The 17,960-nt window shown below is 35.5% G+C and overlaps 1 protein-coding gene across 3 annotated transcripts in view; it reads left to right on the top strand.

Annotated features, from left to right (window-relative positions):
* Positions 1-17,960, top strand: part of LOC145233633 (protein mono-ADP-ribosyltransferase PARP4-like) — a 30,039-nt gene that overhangs the window by 7,305 nt on the left and 4,774 nt on the right. For all 3 annotated transcript variants that reach the window (XM_080098402.1, XM_080098401.1, XM_080098403.1), the window contains exons 9-26: positions 1,411-1,525; positions 1,590-1,711; positions 3,317-3,544; positions 3,978-4,086; positions 4,298-4,441; positions 5,024-5,155; positions 5,545-5,631; positions 5,970-6,199; positions 7,287-7,368; positions 8,308-8,445; positions 9,067-9,189; positions 9,453-9,596; positions 11,778-11,992; positions 12,169-12,268; positions 12,646-12,921; positions 13,363-13,545; positions 15,015-15,128; positions 16,088-16,280. In XM_080098402.1, coding sequence (XP_079954528.1) covers positions 1,411-1,525; positions 1,590-1,711; positions 3,317-3,544; positions 3,978-4,086; positions 4,298-4,441; positions 5,024-5,155; positions 5,545-5,631; positions 5,970-6,199; positions 7,287-7,368; positions 8,308-8,445; positions 9,067-9,189; positions 9,453-9,596; positions 11,778-11,992; positions 12,169-12,268; positions 12,646-12,921; positions 13,363-13,545; positions 15,015-15,128; positions 16,088-16,280 — 2,735 coding nt within the window. The remainder of the gene's footprint in view (positions 1-1,410; positions 1,526-1,589; positions 1,712-3,316; positions 3,545-3,977; positions 4,087-4,297; positions 4,442-5,023; positions 5,156-5,544; positions 5,632-5,969; positions 6,200-7,286; positions 7,369-8,307; positions 8,446-9,066; positions 9,190-9,452; positions 9,597-11,777; positions 11,993-12,168; positions 12,269-12,645; positions 12,922-13,362; positions 13,546-15,014; positions 15,129-16,087; positions 16,281-17,960) is intronic.

The raw sequence follows: 17,960 nt of genomic DNA, 5'->3' as shown, positions 1-17,960 counted from the left end.
TAGCCCCAATATTTACCCCACTAGCCCCCTAAAATGGGTGAATTTTTTAAACAATGTCCAATTGGATGAAATTTGGACAGTTTGTTCATTTTGCCATAGTAAGCTGTCGATAGTTGTGTTTCACCCTGAAGACCAGTGGTTCTTAACCTTTTTTTCACCTCTTTCGAATCACCAACCTATTTTCGCACCTCCCATGGTTTTGGTATTTATATAGAATAGACCTAATCAACCTTAATGATTCAGCAGCCCCGCACCCCTTGGGGGTGTGTGCACCCAACGAACCTCCCCCGAGTCAATTTTTAAACAATGTCGGAATTGAAAGAAATTTAAACAGTTTGTTCATTTTGCCATAATAAACTGTCTATAGTTGTGTTTTATCCTGTAGCCCCAATATTTATTCCACTAGCCCCGCAAAATGGGTGAAATTTTGAAACAATGCCAGACTTAAATGAAATTGGGACAATTTGTTTATTTTGTCATTTATAGGTGTTGATTATTGTGTTTCACCCTTTAGCCCCAATATTTACCCCACTAGCCTCCTAAAATGGGTGAACTTTACAATGTCAGAACTATATGAAACTTAAGACAGTTTATAGAATACATCATCCGTTGATATGTTTTACTCTATAAGCCCCACCTTTCCCCATTACCCCTAAAAGGGTTAACTTTTTAAACAATGTCTGAATTTCATAAAATTTGAACAGTTTGTAGAATATGTCATTGCGATGTGTTGGCTAACTTCTAAAATAGGTAAATTTTGAAAACACTTGCCGAATATAGTGCAACTTGTGTAGTTTGTGCCTCATGCGGCATGATTATTTTTACAGACTTTTTTGCCTTGTTTAAACTCATAGAACCAAACTTTATTATAGTTATTTTATGAAATGGGTATCAAATACAGTGGCTGATTTGGGAACCATTACGAAATAAGTGAAGGATATATTATATGTGTTAAGAAATTGGCCACAGTGTATATGCAATGGCAATATGTGCTAAACTACCCTTCTACTTCGTCATTCAGCTTTTCTAATTTTTGTAAAACTTGTTGAATATTACAACTTTTTGTTAAGATGGAGAAAAAACAGTTGTATTAACATATTTCCCAATCCACATTAAAAGTCATTTTGTTATTAGGTTTTTGTGGGTGTTAAAAAGATTGTTTGTTTATAAAAGTTTAATGAAATCTGGTCATGATTTTGTGGCTGCAAGGGTGTGTTAGTCAATGATTAGGTAACCCAAATCTGGGCTTAAATTGATTAAATATTATCCCCTGAATTATACCTACTGTTTCTGAATGAAACATTTCATGATATACAGTATTTTAAAAAAAAGTAAAAAATTTTTGTTTCTCAGTTTGTGATTTTTATTTTTCAATGCAATTTTTTCAAACAAATGCCTATTTTGTCTTAGTGCAAATGGTTTAAAGGTTGTCAACATTTTTGGATTGTATCGTGATATTGAGTTTACAGACTTTACACATTCAATTCCAAATAAAAAACTACTACTTCATGCATCCAAACCAGAGGTAAAAAGAGGACAAACATTATTGAAAAAAACCAAATCACTAAGTATTGTATGTTGTTCTGCAGAATTTCTTTGGTATTTTATCCAGAGGAATGCTGCCCCCTCTAGTGGTGGTTGGTGAACATGGAGTTGATAGAACAGATTGTGGATTGCTGGGAACTGGAATATATTTTTCGGATGATGTGAAGTATGTTATAAACTTAAGTTTACTGCCATAACCTATCCTCATTTGCTATGGATAGTTTTTCCAAATAACATTTGAATTCTAACGTAACAAGGCTGGAAACCTTAATATATAGCTAACTGCCTATTAGTATTTACCCTGTCTTGTTCATGCACAATAGTGGCTAAAACATCTTTAGCTCATAGATATAGTCAGTAAAAGTCCATGTTTCTTTTAAGAAAAAATGGTATTTTGTGATCTCGCTTCATTTCTTGGGTTGTTTTGAAATGTCATGACTGCAAAGCCCTAGTTGCATTACCAAACACTGTTGATAACCAATTGTTCAATTGTTATATAATGGTCAAATAAGGCAATAATGGCCAAGTTGGATAATTATATGTAATTTATAGAACATTGCGGTTTTGATGTAGTTACTTGGACAGAAACTTCATGTTGTTTATTTGGCATTTTTCAGGTTATTTATTGTTCTGAAGCAAATGATAAGCTTTGAGTTAAAAAAGGATATACAAAATGAACCTATTACAATACCAAGCATGCAGTTGGTTAAAATGGGTGTGGCAAACAAGAAAATTCATAAAAAAATTGTCTACCATCCCTTTTTGAGTTGTCCTTTTTGGACTCAATTAAGCATAGAGCTGAAACAGTTACCCTGCTAGGCTCCTATAAAACAGTAGTACTCAAACTTTCTTGCTTTGCGGCGCCATTTAAAAAAAAGAATTTTCTGTTTTTTCTTGATGGGTATAGCCTATACACGACAGTTATGTTTAAACAATAAATTTTCACATGTATAGCATTTATTGTGACTGACAAATAAGGCATAAAGGCCCACATTTTATAAAGCCCTACTGCAGGGGTGGCCAACCCGCGGTTCGCGAGCCGCATGCGGCTCTTTAAGTTGTTGTCGAAGTTTGGCGCCATTGTGTATATTTGGGTTAGTATGTGGCGATCTGGTACAAAAATCGTTAAATTTAAAGTAAAGCTTTAACAATTTTGCTTTTGAACAAACTTATTATCGGTATAGCCACAAACATTGCCTTAAAACTGCAACTTTATGTGGCAAATGGCTTGATTATGATGACATATATTCAATTGTAAACAATGAATGGTTGCTCATTGTTGCGTGTAATGCGAATGAAACACAAAGCAACAGCAATATTTGCAACAAATGTGTTCCAAAGTAAATAATGCTTCAATCCGTTGTTTTTTCGGGTTATGACGAACGTTATATTTTATCGGCAGTTTGTCTTGGGTTTGAATTGAGCGATTGTTGGTGGTGAATGCATTAATGACGTCGAAATGAAATTTTTCGTGTCATTATTATGTTGGTGTGCGACATTTAGAATAGATCTGGCTAAGCACAGGTCGCTGTGTGTGAGGAAGGGACGAGCCATTTAACAAATGTGCTTATGTGTATAATGTGGCTCTTTGTGGTAACACAATAAAATATATGGCTCTTAGGCTTTGACCGGTTGGCCACCCCTGCCCTACTGTAAAGGGTCACATTAAAATTGGCTTTGGTGAAACTTGGACCACAATGTTTACAGCCTAAAATATCCATGTCTTGTTAATCATATCATTAACTGTTCATTTTTCAAATTTTTTTCCCAGGACAACTGTGCAGTACTCCAAGCCAAATGATTTTAAGGGCACAAGATTTATTTTGGTAAATGAAGTTTGCTTGGGCAATTGTTATGACTTCAACCAACAGCAACCAGATCTTACTTGTCCACCGGAGGGTTATGACAGTGTTCGAGGAGTTGGTCGAGATGAAGACAGTACCTCAATGTTTGAAGCCAATGAATATGTCATCTATAACAAAAATCAGCAAAGACTCAGGTACAACTTGGCATGCTTAAACTTTTAAAGATGCTAAAACATATCGTCCACTGAAAATAATATTTATGGGTCCACTTCTCTGAATGGGACACATCTTGATTTCACTCTTTGGGATCTGGATTGGGATGAAACTTTCACAGATGGTAAATATAGTGATGTAGATGTGCCATCTGCTTGATATGACTTAATAACCCCAGTATTTACCTCGCTAGACCCCAAAATGTAAAACTATTTTGTATGTTGCTGTGCACCACAAACTAAAGATTTCTGTGGTGGAATAGTATAATAAAGGCAACATAACATATGGTTCTTGTGGATTTGTGGATTCCTTGGTGGAGGTTTTTGCACATGTCGGTCAGAGGGGTATTAACAGCCTTATGATGTCAGAAGCATTAACAAATGTTACTAATTAACTTTTTTATTTTTTGCACAGATATCTTGTTGAATTTGTACTAGATGAGGAAAAAGTACAACCTTGCAAAATTGCACACATTCGGCAGATTTCAGACCAGCCTGACCTCAAGAAAAAGAAACCCTCAAAGGTATTCCGAGATGCCATTGTCGAAAAAGTTCATAATCTTTTGTTGCAATAGGAATACTTTTAATTTTAAAGCATTCAAAGTAAACATGTTTGTTGTTAGTTTCAAATCTTTCTGGGGTAACAAAAAGAAGTGTTAGTTTTTGCCAAGTTAAATTGAGGAAAATACTGACATTGTTTTGTGTGTTGGTCAACTTCATGTCAAATTGTTGTAGGTGTCAGTGGATGACATTGAAAACAAAAGTAACCCAAATGACAAAGTGGAACCTGGACTAATTGTCAAGGAAACGGGAAAAGACAAACAAGTTCCATTACAACAAGTCCATATTCGTGGAAGTATTATTGACATGGTGGCAAAGGTATAAACGAATTTTCAATCATTAAGCAGAATTTAGATGCATTCAAAGCAGTTAGCATTTCATTGTCTAAAATAAAACAAAACATTGGCAATTCCAGTACACTCATTATTGGTTTATTTCTATCAGTGGTTCTTAAGCTATACCAGTTGTGTACCACCTGGTAAATGAACAATGTTAAACGACAAAAGTTCTGCCTGAAACTATACCCAGCATTTCACCCACAGGTTTCACACCTAAGACATAATTTTAACTCGATAAACATGCTTCTGTTTCCTTTATGTCTGGCAAAACGTTTTTGATCAACATAAATGTGAAAAGTAAAATTACCTTTTTCGAAAGTCACGATAAATGGACAAAACTTTTTGGAGTAATGCTTTCTGAAAATATTTCCTTAAGAATTTAAAAATAACCGGAACATTTGTTTACCCTAAATCCGCACGAACATGTGTGTAGGAACTAATTTGTTTTTGCTTGTAAAAACAATCATATGTGTAGATCAAATGATGTGTATAGTAAATTGGTAAATAGGATATAGAATATATATAATGGAAGTGTATTAGAAAGCCACCATTTTTTTTTTAGGTGGTTGTGTTTCAATCCTATGTCAATGAGTCGAACAAACCATTGGAAGCCAAGTATGTTTTTCCACTTTCTGGATCTGCTGCTGTTTGTGGATTTGAAGCTTTTATCAATGACAAACATGTGGTTGGGAAGGTATGAATTAGAGTTCCTTCACGGGAATTTCTCAGCAAGAAATCTCGAAAAAAATCTAGTCTTTTTTCAAAATGAATGAAAATTTTTTTGGGAGGAATCATGTCCTATTTTAAAAGCAAAATGTTATTGCATCAACCTTAGTACATTTATTTTCGTTTTCATCTAGATTCTGAAGCATTCTTTGTTTATTTATTTTAAAATGTTGCTTAAAAAAAAATCTCAAGAAATGAATTTTTAATTTCTCATTTCTACATAATCAGACATTAAGTTATAGCGATATCAGTGTTTGCTTCAATACAACTGCAGTTTAAAACAAATTCTGATTCCTCATGTATAATTTGGTATTCCTATCCTTTACCCTGCATGTGATAATAAGCATCATTTTGAAGGTAAAAGAAAAAGAGGCTGCACATCGTGAATACAAGCAAGCAATATCACAAGGTCATGGGGCTTATTTAATGGATGAAGAGCAACCAGTAAGTATCATTTTTTTAGGTTTTCTGGTAACAATGTTTAGGGAACATAACTCCATAACGGGATCAGCAATCACAATTTTTCTTGTGTATGCCTTGACATATGGGAATGTTGGATGACCAGCTAATTCAGTACAACTCCTTCAATGTTGCTGGCGGGATGTGTTTGGTTTGTTTAGCAGTGTTTTTAATTAGAGTCTCAAATTACATGAAGTTGTTTGGGAGAACTGTTTTATGGTTAGCAACCTTTAATTTATTATTGCACAAATTTTTTTCACAAAAAAAACTATGTAAAGTGGTAAACAATATTTGAGTTAGTATTCATCAAATTTACTTTTCAGGAAGTATTCACCGTAAGTGTTGGAAATTTACCACCTTCAGCACGAGTTGTCATCAAAATTACTTATGTCACTGAGCTACCAGTTATGATCAAACATGAAGACCTTACTGATTTCATCGAGTTTCATCTTCCAAGCTCTCTAGCACCATCTGTTAAAAATAATGTTCTTGTTTCTGGCCCAATTACACAAACACAAATGGATAGAGTTACTGCCGACTCTGGAAAATTGTGGTATGTAAATCTTGTGTTTTGCTAAATTACTTTAGATAAGCCAAAGTATTGTTCTACTGTTTTTGAACACATGCATTACAGACCAACACAAGCTAAGATAAACATAAATTCCTAACTGGGATCAAGCGTCTATGCAGACCAGTAATCACGACACACTAATATATAAAGCACAGTGCGCCTGGCCCATTCACGGCGCCATACCGAAACAGCCATTCACGAAGCATTTACCACCATATGCGGTGGGATTCGAACCCACAACAGGAGTCTTTCTGGAAGTCGCGCTCTACCAACTGAGCTAAGCAGGCTCAGTGGCGAATCTGCCGAAAGTTCAATTACAGGTGCCGTTGCTTGCCTCAGATGCTGCACATGTCAGCTTTGCAGTAAGGAATCACCAGATTGACCAGTATCAGTTAAGATGAACATAAATTCATAACTGGGATCAGTCCTGAAGCATCTAGGCAGACCAGCGATCATGACACACTCATAAATTTCTAGCTTATGTCTTGCCATATGGTGGTAAATGCTAGGCGACTGGCTAATTCGTCATGGTGCCTTCAACGGGCCTGGCGTATTGTGACAGATCAACAGTAGTTTTTGACTTTGCAACGCGGTAACATATATTCCAACTTGCTTAAAACTAAAAAAACAGTAGGCTCATTTAAAACACCCTGATTATTGTAGCTATATTTGGCAACTTATTGTTTAGCCAATTAAAAAAATAGCCATAAGCTACATGCAATTTACAGAGACTGCATTTTTTGTCATTGTTTTCATGTGTATGTCTTATTAGTTCAAATTCTGTTTTTGCAAAACTTTTTGTTTCAATCTGCCAAATACTAGCAAATTTCACAAAAAGTGTAAGAAAAGAAAAACGGCACAAAATAGAAAGCTCGTTCACGTCTCATATGATTCGATCTAATAGTTTTGAACATGTGTTATGATTTGATCATAACACATACGATCTAATAGTTAATAGTTTTGAAAGAAATTGTTATTCACATGTTTTTTTGTGAAACTTGAGTGATTTTAAATAATAAACATTCATAAGAAGTTATAAATGTTTAACATTATCTGGTTTCTGTTGCAGCAATTTCTCTCTAATGGTTTCGGTGGAAATGCCGTTTGACATTAAACGTCTCGAGTGTCCTACCAATAAAATCAAATACAAGGTATATATGGAACATTTCTTTTATGGATCATGGTGACTCCAGTTAATCCGACATCCAATTAGTGGAGTGTTCATACCTTTGGTCAAGATAAAGTTCTTTGAATTTTATTAAATTACCACAAGTAATATATCTCTTTTAACTTGTTATGGGTCCCCTTTCCTGAAAGGGACGCATCTTGATTTCACTCTGTTGTTTTTTTCAACGGTGAAGTTTGTCCGTGCACTTTTGCCCTGAAATCGTTGATTTAAATGAAACTTTCACAGATTGTAGATATTGTTATGTAGATGTACCATACAAGTTGTGAACTAGAAATGTCGTTTTTTTTTGCGATTTTTCATTTTTTTGTGATTTTTGTGAGGTAACTCCCAAAGCCCACCGCCCTACCCCAAGAATGCTAATGTGTGCTTAAGAAAACATTTTGAGTTGAAGCACCAGCCCACAATCATATGTATCTAAAGAAATATTACAATGTTTTCCATGCAAAGAATATTTAATGCAAATTTGTGACAGAATAAACAGGCTTATACTAAAACAGGGGTGTGCAACATTTTTCGTCGGTGGGCCGTATAACCAATTTCGGACCTCACATACAGAGTTTCAGCGCAACCCTGGCTTTCGCAACAAAATAATTGTTTACTCGACAAATGGAATTATTATGTCACATTTGGTGAAGTAGGCTACTTGCTGCAACTGCTGTATGATCCACCTGTTGGAAAACGTTGATTTAGCTTAATATATTTGTTATGTATAGTATAGCAACTTAGGAGATTTACCAAAAACTAGTGGAAAATTTTGCTAAATTCTCAAACGAATTGCATTTTTTATCGTAATCAGTGTGTTGGTGGGGGCCACACTAAATAGCTTGACGGGCCTGGACTGTGGCCCGCGAGCCGAATGTTGCACGCCCCTGTACTAAAACATTACAATGTTTGTGCAAAGATCACAAGAAGCAAGGCAACTGTTTGTTTGGTGAACAAGGAAAGTCTTAGCAAGGATGGTTTTCGACTTTTAATTGGATTGGCTGAAATTCATGTTCCAAGAATGTGGTCTGAGAGACATCCCGACCTTTGTAGTCAGGTAAAAAAACAAAAATGGTCTCTGATAGGTTTAAAATTTTGCAAAAAATAAAAAAATCAAAGTTCAGGGGATGCATGAAATAGGTTGCTTTTGCTTATTTTTACTCGTAAATTATTTTCCAGCATCAAAACTGTACACATATTGTGATTGTCATTTTTCTGTCTTAGAGTGTTTGTTTTCATATTTTGGGTATAAAAGTAGGGGCTCAAACTTATTTTGTCAACTTTTGATAAATACATCCTTGAATTTTGGAAAGTCCATCACAAACAATTACATCTATTACATCTATTGGTGACAAGAGGTACCTTCACATGGCGTCACCATAAATAGCTGATGGATAGATACCAAAGGCGAAACCAAACCTGCACTACACGCGCACCCTCTCGCGCAGGCGTTCAGAAGCAGTCTGTAAGGAAAGTTGGCAGCACTCCGCTTGCCACTTTTCGACCCAAAATACTGCAATTGAACGTCGAGGGACTTACATCTATTGAAACATTTTTGTTGATTTTCTTGTAAATTGAGTTCTGTTGAGTTGGAGTTATGCCACTCAACTGGTCCTCAAACTATGAAATGTTTATTGCTTTATATCTTTGATAGTTACTTAAATGCACACTTTTTTAGGCTTCAATGCTTGCATTTTACCCGGAATTTGAGGCTGCTCCGGTTTTGGCTTATAAAGCTATCATTGTGATTGATATTTCTAATTCAATTACTACAGGGGGCTCTGAAAAAAGCTTGAAAAAGGTAAGAACAATTGCTTTCTACAGATTTTTAATCTATATAATTTGGTCATGGGTGTAAAAAATAATTGAAAGATATTTGTAATTTATGTGATATTTGTGTCTCTTGTTTTGCAACAAATAAACACTACAACTTTTAGAAATTAAACAATAAAAACTACTCAAATCGTTTTTGGTATCTAGATGCTGTATATAATTTAAAAACCACAAAACTGAATAAACTTAAAAAGCAGAAAAGTGTAAACTGTAAATTAATTTTTATTGTAGGTAGCACTTTTGATTCTAAAAAACCTTTCCATCAAATGCCACATCAACATAATAAAGTTTGCATCACATTATGAAGAACTTTTTGTCAAAGAACAACCACTATGTGAAAACTCTGTAAGAAGCAAGGCTGAAGATTTTATCATGGTAATCAACTTTTCTTGACTAATTATGGGTCCCCTTCCCTGAAGGGGACACATATTGTTTTTGTCCGTATTTTTTTTTCTTTTTTCTGTCTAACGCTGGTTTGTTATACGCGTTTGGTCAAGAAAGAGTGCTTCAAATTTATTCAAATTTGGACAGATGTTAGTTATTCATCCAAATTTGATCCCCCTGAAGTTTGACCCCGAATGACCCAACGGTTCACCCAAAGGCCCCCAAAACGTATTTTTTTAAAGACGGTTGTTATGACTAAAGTGCATGAGCTAGGAGATCCATGCTTTGTTGTATGGTGCAATGTAAGGTATTTTAAAGAATTTTGTACCTTAAAAAATGATTTACCCATTTTCACCTCTAAACCCCACAATATTCGTTTCTGTCTTACCCTGGTTTGTTAAACGCGTTTGGTCAAGAAAGAGTGATTCAAATTTATTCAAATTTGGACATATAATAGTTATGGATCCAAATTGAATTCTTCTGAAGTTTGACCCCAAATGACCTAGTGGTTCACCCACAGGCCCCCAAAACATTTTTTTTTGAAAACGGTTGTACTGACTAAAGTACATAATCAGGGAGTTTCATGCTTTGTTGGTTGGTTCAATGTAAGGTATGCCAAAGAATTTTGAATTTTGAAACGAAATTTTTGAAACTTATTGGATTTATCCATTTTCCACTCTTTAAACCCCGAAATAATCGGTTTTAGTTTTAGGCCAGAAATACAAGCCGAAATTTTTGAAAATTTTACCAATTGTTTGACCAGAGTACTTGTTTAGTATTTAAAATTTTGCCAGTTACCTTTACAGCCCATAATATGTGTACACTATCAGTCAGATATAAGTCCCAAGGGAGTAATTCACTGGTTTACGATTAGGGCGGCACAGTGGGAGTGCTCAGCTTGACGTCCGGACAGACGTTTTACGAGACAGTCGTTTGGGTGATTAGAACTCAGCTGTTTTTTGTGCAGCTATGCTGTGTCGTTTTATAAAGTTATCACGCGCATTTTCAGTTTTAGCGAAAGTTTCACACCTAAGACGTAATTTCAACTCGAAAAACGTGCTTCGGTTTCGTTTGTGTCAGGCAAAACGTTGTTGATCAACATAAAGGTGAAAAAATAAACTTAAATTTTTCGAAAGCCGCGATAAATGGTCTTTAAATTCTCGTTGTCAGCTTGGCCGCCGCATAACCACGGGTCACTAAAGGTTAACTTGTAGGCATTACAACACAATTAAGAATTTTTCATCATACCGTAGCTTTTTTATTTTTGACAAATCAATTCAAGAATCAATACTTAAGTCATGTATAAATTAGGCAAAACGGTATTGTTGAACACTAAGGACTGTATGCTGTTAAAAACGATGTCAAAAGGTCATTAAATGGTCGTTTTTGCGAAACGAAGTTAAGTGAAAAACAAGTTGTTATGTATACCTTTGTAGCAAACGACTTTTCAATTTATAGTGTCTAATACAACAGTTAAGGCTTTCTAGGAAAATTTGTGTTTAAAAACTGACCTTAAACGACAATATCAAGGTCAAAGCAAAAGATTGAATTGAAAGTATTCTTCCCGTTTTTTTTTTCTGTTTTTTTTTGTAATTATATGATAATAATGATGCAAAAAGAATACGGACAAAAACTTTTAAGTTGAGTTAATGCTTAGTGAAAAATTTGTCCTCGAGAATCTAAAAATAACCGCAACATTTGTTTACCGTAAACCCGCATAAACATGCATGTGGGGACCCATTCGTTTTTGCTTGCAAAAACAATCATATATGTAGATCAAATGATGTGTATAGTAAATTGGTAAATATGACATAGAATATATAAAATGGAAGTATATCAGAAAGCCACTTTTCTAGTTGTTTGCAAGCTTTTGTAGGCATTTACATGCTATCTATTAGGGATAGACCAATACTGCAAATGTGCTGTTTGGTTAAACACCAAGCATCAAAACCAGCAATGCTCAGTACCGAGCACTTGGGTTTTTGTTTGGCTCAGCCCATCCCTATTATCTATCATATGTAATTTAAAAAAAGTGAAAACATATTTTTTATTTTGGGGAGCAAACTATGTTTGTCTAACATTGTGTACAAGAGGCATCAATAAGATTTTCCTGTCATGTTACTGCTAACCTAAATAAAATAAAATAAATAATATTGGTTGCTTATTTTGTAGTTGTGTGAAGCCCGGTATGGTTCAAGTGATGCTTGGAGACCTCTTGCTCACTTTGACGCTGTGAAGAAATTTAGTGAAGAAAACTCGCTCACCAATATATTTCTTCTCTCTGATGGCCACCTTGACGAAAAAAGTAAAACACTTCAAGTTGCACGAAGTTTGGCGGGTGATTCGACGCAAGGAAATACCACCAGGATCTTTACATTCAGTTTTGGGTAGGAAGTTGATTAGGAAAAAAATAAAGAAAAACTAAAATTATAATAGAAAAAATAGGCTGCCAACACAATGATGTACAATTGGTGAATTTCAGTTAAACTGTTTTCAGGCTTATTTAATTTGCCTAAATTTTCTGTCTATCTTCACATTTAATCGGTTTTTGTGTTTAATGCAGATCTTCAGCCGATCAGTACTTTATGAAAAGCATTGCAACAGCATCAAATGGATTTCATGAACATTTTAGTTCAAAACTGAAGTCCAAGTGGATACCAAAGGTTTGACATTTTTTCACATTGATCTCATTGATATACATATGCAAACTTTTCACAAAAATGCATGTTTTAGCAGAATGAAAGTTTTTAAAATCTAGACTTAGGTTCTAAATCTACTAAAGCTTTCCCCCAAAGTAGATCAGATTTTATCACAGATCACCCATATTTCTGGTGTCAGTTATTATATGTTTTTTATTGATTCCTGTATAGTTTTACCGAGAATATAACATACAAATTCTTTTATAAGTTAGGTCAAAACTTAGTTGTTGCTCATATCTTTCAAGCTTGTGCTACAAAAAAGTGACACATCTGTGCAAAAAGAAAAAAAAATGTTTGAAGAACAATACAATTACAGACCGGTATATGTTTTGTTTGTTTAGGTTGAAAGCCAACTGAACAAAGCAAGTCAACCAGTGCTCACAGACATCCACATTAAATGGGAAAAATATGCAGACAAAGATGACTCAACACAATCAGAAGATTTAACTTTGCCGATCCAAGCTCCAGAGCATATTTCTACTTTATACAACTCATCAAGACTGGTTGTTTATGGAATGGTTCCCCACTGTACCACTGCTCAGCTCTTTGCCAAAGTTTGTGGAAAAGAAATTTCTACTGTGGTTTCGACATCAGCTCTGAGTATTACAACTGGCAAGGTGTGTTCAAAATTTAATTTGTTATTTGTTCGATTGTTGCCAAACACAAATAAGATCTACCTGTTTTGTTGTCTTCTACATATATTTTCTTATGTTTAATAGTTTTTGGGTTTTCATCCTGTCTCAGTCTTTTTTTATTATGGCACATATTGGTTTGTCCATATTTTTATTTATTTATTTTTCTAACGTTGGTTTGGTCAAGAAAGAGTGCTTTTAACAGATGTTAGTTATTAATCCAAATTTGATTCTCCTAAAGTTTGACCCGAATGAGTGCGGTTCACAAATTTATTCAAATATACACAGATGTTAGCTATTAATCTAAATTTGATTGTTGGCCTTGTCATATCAGAATGCTTGGGAGACCGACTTGACTCGATATTGGGAATTCAATAGGCTTAACGTACTTAGCTTTGGTGCTGTTATAATTTTTTTTTTGTTTAGACAATCCACCAGCTTGCCACACGAGCAATGATAAACGATTATGAGGAAGGTATGCATGAAGTTGACCCCTTGAAGCGAGATGATTTGAAAAAACTGCGTCGTCCTCACATCGTGGAACTCAGCATTCAACATTCGATTGTGTCACAGTATACAAGTTTTGTTGCTGTGGAAGAAAGGGAAGAGGTTAGATATAACTTCTGTGTTTGTCATTTGTACTAAACGTGCTTTGTAAACCTGTAACCATGCATGTAGTAATTGTTTTTGGTTAATGTGTAGAGAGCATTTTTGAGTCTTATTTCTTACAGTATATTTGGTGATAAACTTATTATGGGTCCCCTTCCCTGAAGGGGGCACATATTGATTTTACTCTAATTGTTTTTGTTTTTTTTGTGTTTTTTCTTCCCAAAGTTTGTCCGACTCGTTTTTCCATCAAATGTTTGATGGATTTGGCTGAAATTTACACAGATGGTAGATATAGTTATGTAGATGTGCATCCCACTTTGTTTTTGTTGATAACCCCAGTATTTACCCCGCTAGCCCCCTAAAATGGGTGAGTTTTTGAACAGTGTCAGAATTGGCTAAAATTTGGATTTCTTGTATAGTATGCCATTTATAGGTGTCGATTGTTGTGTTCAACCCTGTAGTCCTAACATTTACCCCACAAGCCCCTAAAGTGTAAAACATATTTGTATGTTACTGGGCACCACAAACGAAAGATTTCTTTGGAGCAATAGTGTTACTAGGGCAACCAGTTGTATGTTGCTCGTTGGTGGGTTGCTTGGTGGACGTTTTTGCGCCATGGCAGTTAGGGGCTTGTTCAGCCCTATGAAGTCAGAAACATTAATGGTTGTTGCTCAAAACACCTCTAGTGGTCGAAATTTTAAACTTTGGCGGATTGGGCTGAAATTTTGCAGTACTATTGATTGAGTCATTGTGGTTTTTATATATTTTTTAGTTTGTGTGTCGAACCTAATTAGTTGCCCTACTAGCCCCCTAAAATGGGTCAGTTTTTTAAAACGTTAAATAGGACATACTTCAAACAATATCTGGGGTGAATCTAATTTTATAGTTTGTATTCTACATAGTATTATTATTTAAGCCCAGTGCCGATCGCTGTGTTTTACCTTACAACACCCGACTTTCTCATGGTTATCTCTTGAATTGCATTATTTTCAACTTTGCATGTGTGGGGACCCATAAGTTTTTGCCTGCAGAAACGACTAAAGTTATAAAAGACGATGGCTAATATGGGACCCAATACAAAATAAGCAAAGGAAATATATTTATGTTTTAAAATAGGTTATAGTGTATATGCAAGGGCAATATGTGCTAAGCCACCCTTCTAGTTATTGAAAAGTCCGCTTATCCAAAAAAGCTTATTGGACATTGTTTGTTGTCAATTGTTTGATATCACTTCCCGAAATTCTATATCGGAGGAATATGTTTCAAGCCCATATGCTTGTTGTGGATTCTAATATATCCTGACTTCACAATGGACTGGTTCATAATTCATTTAATTGAACTGGTGGTCCATGGCCTGAAACGAGTTGAGAACCATTGCTCTAGTTGCTTTCTACACACTTGATCACTAGGATGTCACAATGGTATTCCTTGAGAACTCAACTCAGATTTACCAATTGGCCTATTTACAGGATGAAAAACTTGTGACAGGCAAAGGTCCTAGCATCCAGAATCTCGTGTTGGAATCGGAAACTGATCAATTGCCTAACTTGCCCTGGATTGGAGAAGAAGTAGAAGAAGATACTGTAAGTGCAAAAACTTTGTTTGTAATGTGTTTTTGCATTGAGGATTGTCCAATTGGTGACTGTAAATGTAAGCAGTTCACTGTAGAGGTTTATTGTCCACCTCTTAGATTTTGTCGAACTAGATGACAGAAAATACATGTAGTCCCAGTATAAGTGTTTCTTGAAAAACTAAGAAAACAAGATTGAAGATCACAAAAGCTTATGGTATAAAACAAAACAGTTTGTGACTGTTTCTCAAATAATGGCATAAATATATTTAAATGATATCAAGCGGGGCATTTTATGTTTAATCAAAGGTTTTGTAAAATTCCAATCACAACAATGCACTTGAAAACTTTTGCACAGTGCTCTTTAACTGGTCATCCGCTAAACACTCACAGGAATTCCTTGATGTTCATTGAAACAATTTAAACAGGAATTATTCATAATATCATTGTTCTGAACAGTAACACCGTACAATCTTGTTAAGCTTGGTGACACCATTGAATAATTGTGAGGTAACAAACCCAGCCTTGCTGAATTCTGAGACAAATGCAGAAATGGTTGATCCAAGCAACACGTTTCAATCAACAGTTTTATTGAAGTCAACTTTATACTATATGTACTTGTGGCATGTTAGTTTAAAATACATGTTTTTTATTTATATATCTTACTTGTATTTCATGTCATAAAATTATTTTCTGGGAAGGTGCTGCAAATTGACAAACTACTTTTTGTGCCACTAAAATGGTTAAAGAGCATTGTTGTAAAGTCATATTTAGAAGGTAAAAAAATACACTAGCACTTTACAACAATGTGTTAAGGTGAAATCCGCTTAAATACTGTTGTTTTGCAATTTAAAATGTAGAGTTTGGCGAGCCACCCTTGTTTGGCAAGCTTGTTTTTGCAACCTGTCCTATACAGCTTGTAAAGATCTTGTGTTGTTTTGATTTTTGATGTACTATTTTTGGACTTTACAGGTTACATTGCAGAAAGTGTATGGAAAACTTCATGCAGCAGAGGTGACATATTATAGTTCCCTGGCCCAAGCCCAACGAATGTTTGCTGAAGTTGATGAAATGATCCCGGATTTGACAAAAAAGGAAAGGACCAAAGCTTCATTTATTGCTTTAACAACTAGGATGAAGCTTGGAATGGAGGTGTCATTGGCAGGTGAGAAACTTCTTTTTTGCTCAACAATATCAGAACTCTAAAGCTATTTACAGCCTGAGGTAAATGTACTCACAAGCAAAGTGTACAGAACATAATAAACGTAAATCACAGTAGGCCAGCCCTTTTGAAGGCATGATGCCAAATCAGACAGGCACCAATCATTCCCATATGACAAGGCAAAGGCTAGAAAAAACTAGTCTATGGTGGGATCTGAACCCAAAACAGGAGTCTTTCCGGGAATGCTTTCTATTAACTGAGCTATGCAAGCTGAGTGGTGAGCCTGCTAAAAGTTGAATTACAAGTTTTGTAGCCCGCCTCATATGCTGTACATGTCAGCTTCATAGTAGGGTATTGGCAGGTCCACAATTGATCTGTTAAGATGAACATACACTTGTAAGTGGGATCAGCCCTGAAGTATGATATACCTGTAGTATTTTCCTTCACCCCTTAATTGTTGATGTTTTGTCTTCAGAAATAATGTAACAGTTGAAATATTATGTCTTTATATTTTTCAATAAAAGATATTATGAAATAAGCTATTAAAGATATTATATTTAATTAATTTTCATGGTCAGCTAAAATAGGGATACAAATTTTAGATGCTCATTCTTGTACCTCCCAAAACAAGAATCCTTAAAATTAAGAAAACATGCATTGGCTAAGTCAAACAATTTGCAAAGCACAAACTTTTGTGAGCCTCATAGCATTAATATGCTTCAGTGCATGATGATAATATTGTTTGATAATTCCAGTCAAAGAAAAGTCCACTGTTTAGGCCAGGTCCACCCCTGGCCAGTGGGTCGTCAGTAGCCTTTGTGCAGCCCACGAACACGTTCTGCATATAGTCATCAAGTGAATTGCAGTTCATATTGCCCCTGATAGGATGCGTTGAAGCATGTTTTGATCAGAGTTTTGATTGTTCGCTGCTACCCAGTAACGTCTATGTGCTATGTCGAAACCTGGCAGTGGAGTTGGGGGTTCGTCTACTAGCTCTCTTCCTGTGGGCATGTTTTCAAACCAATTTTGTTTCCATTCTTCAATCATATCAAAAGTCTTGTCAGTCGTTAAGTTGTAGATAGGATGCCTGGATTTTAATCTGTATGTTTTTGGTGCTTGGCTTATAATCTTTGTGAGGGGAATATCCTCCGGCAGTGTTTGAATATTCTGTACCATCTTCATAGCTGATGCTCTGCGTCGTAAGTATGGGGAAGGTATTGCCTTTATTGTTGGTAGCCATGTAGTAGGGGTGGATTTACGATCGGACTCGACACCTTGTCGTTGTTGTATGGCAGGGGTGGGCAACCTGCGGTACGCAGGCCAAATGTGACCCTTGAATGAAGGTTGTGCGGCCTGCTGAGGTGTTTGAATATTTGGTAAGCAATGAAGTAAAATCACCTTGTGTTATACCCAGTTGCGGCACGCGATCCAATTTTGGCTATTTGACCCCACAGTAACAAAGGTTTCCCCTGGTGTAGGGGCTTACAATCGCTAAGATTGAGTCCAACTTGGTACCCAAATGACAATTTGCCATCCTGGCTATGAGTTTCTCAAAACTATCTTACTTACTATGATCAGCAAATAAAGACCTTCAATACAAATCAGTTTCGCTTTTCTGCAGCCTGCCCGGTACTTACTAAATTCTATTGTGGCCCTCTATTCTTTCAGTCTTGGAACAACTTG

Source organism: Phallusia mammillata, chromosome 6 (assembly GCF_965637545.1).
Source record: "Phallusia mammillata chromosome 6, kaPhaMamm4.hap1.1, whole genome shotgun sequence".
NCBI lineage: Eukaryota > Metazoa > Chordata > Ascidiacea > Phlebobranchia > Ascidiidae > Phallusia > Phallusia mammillata.
This window is presented reverse-complemented; position numbering and strand designations above follow the sequence as displayed.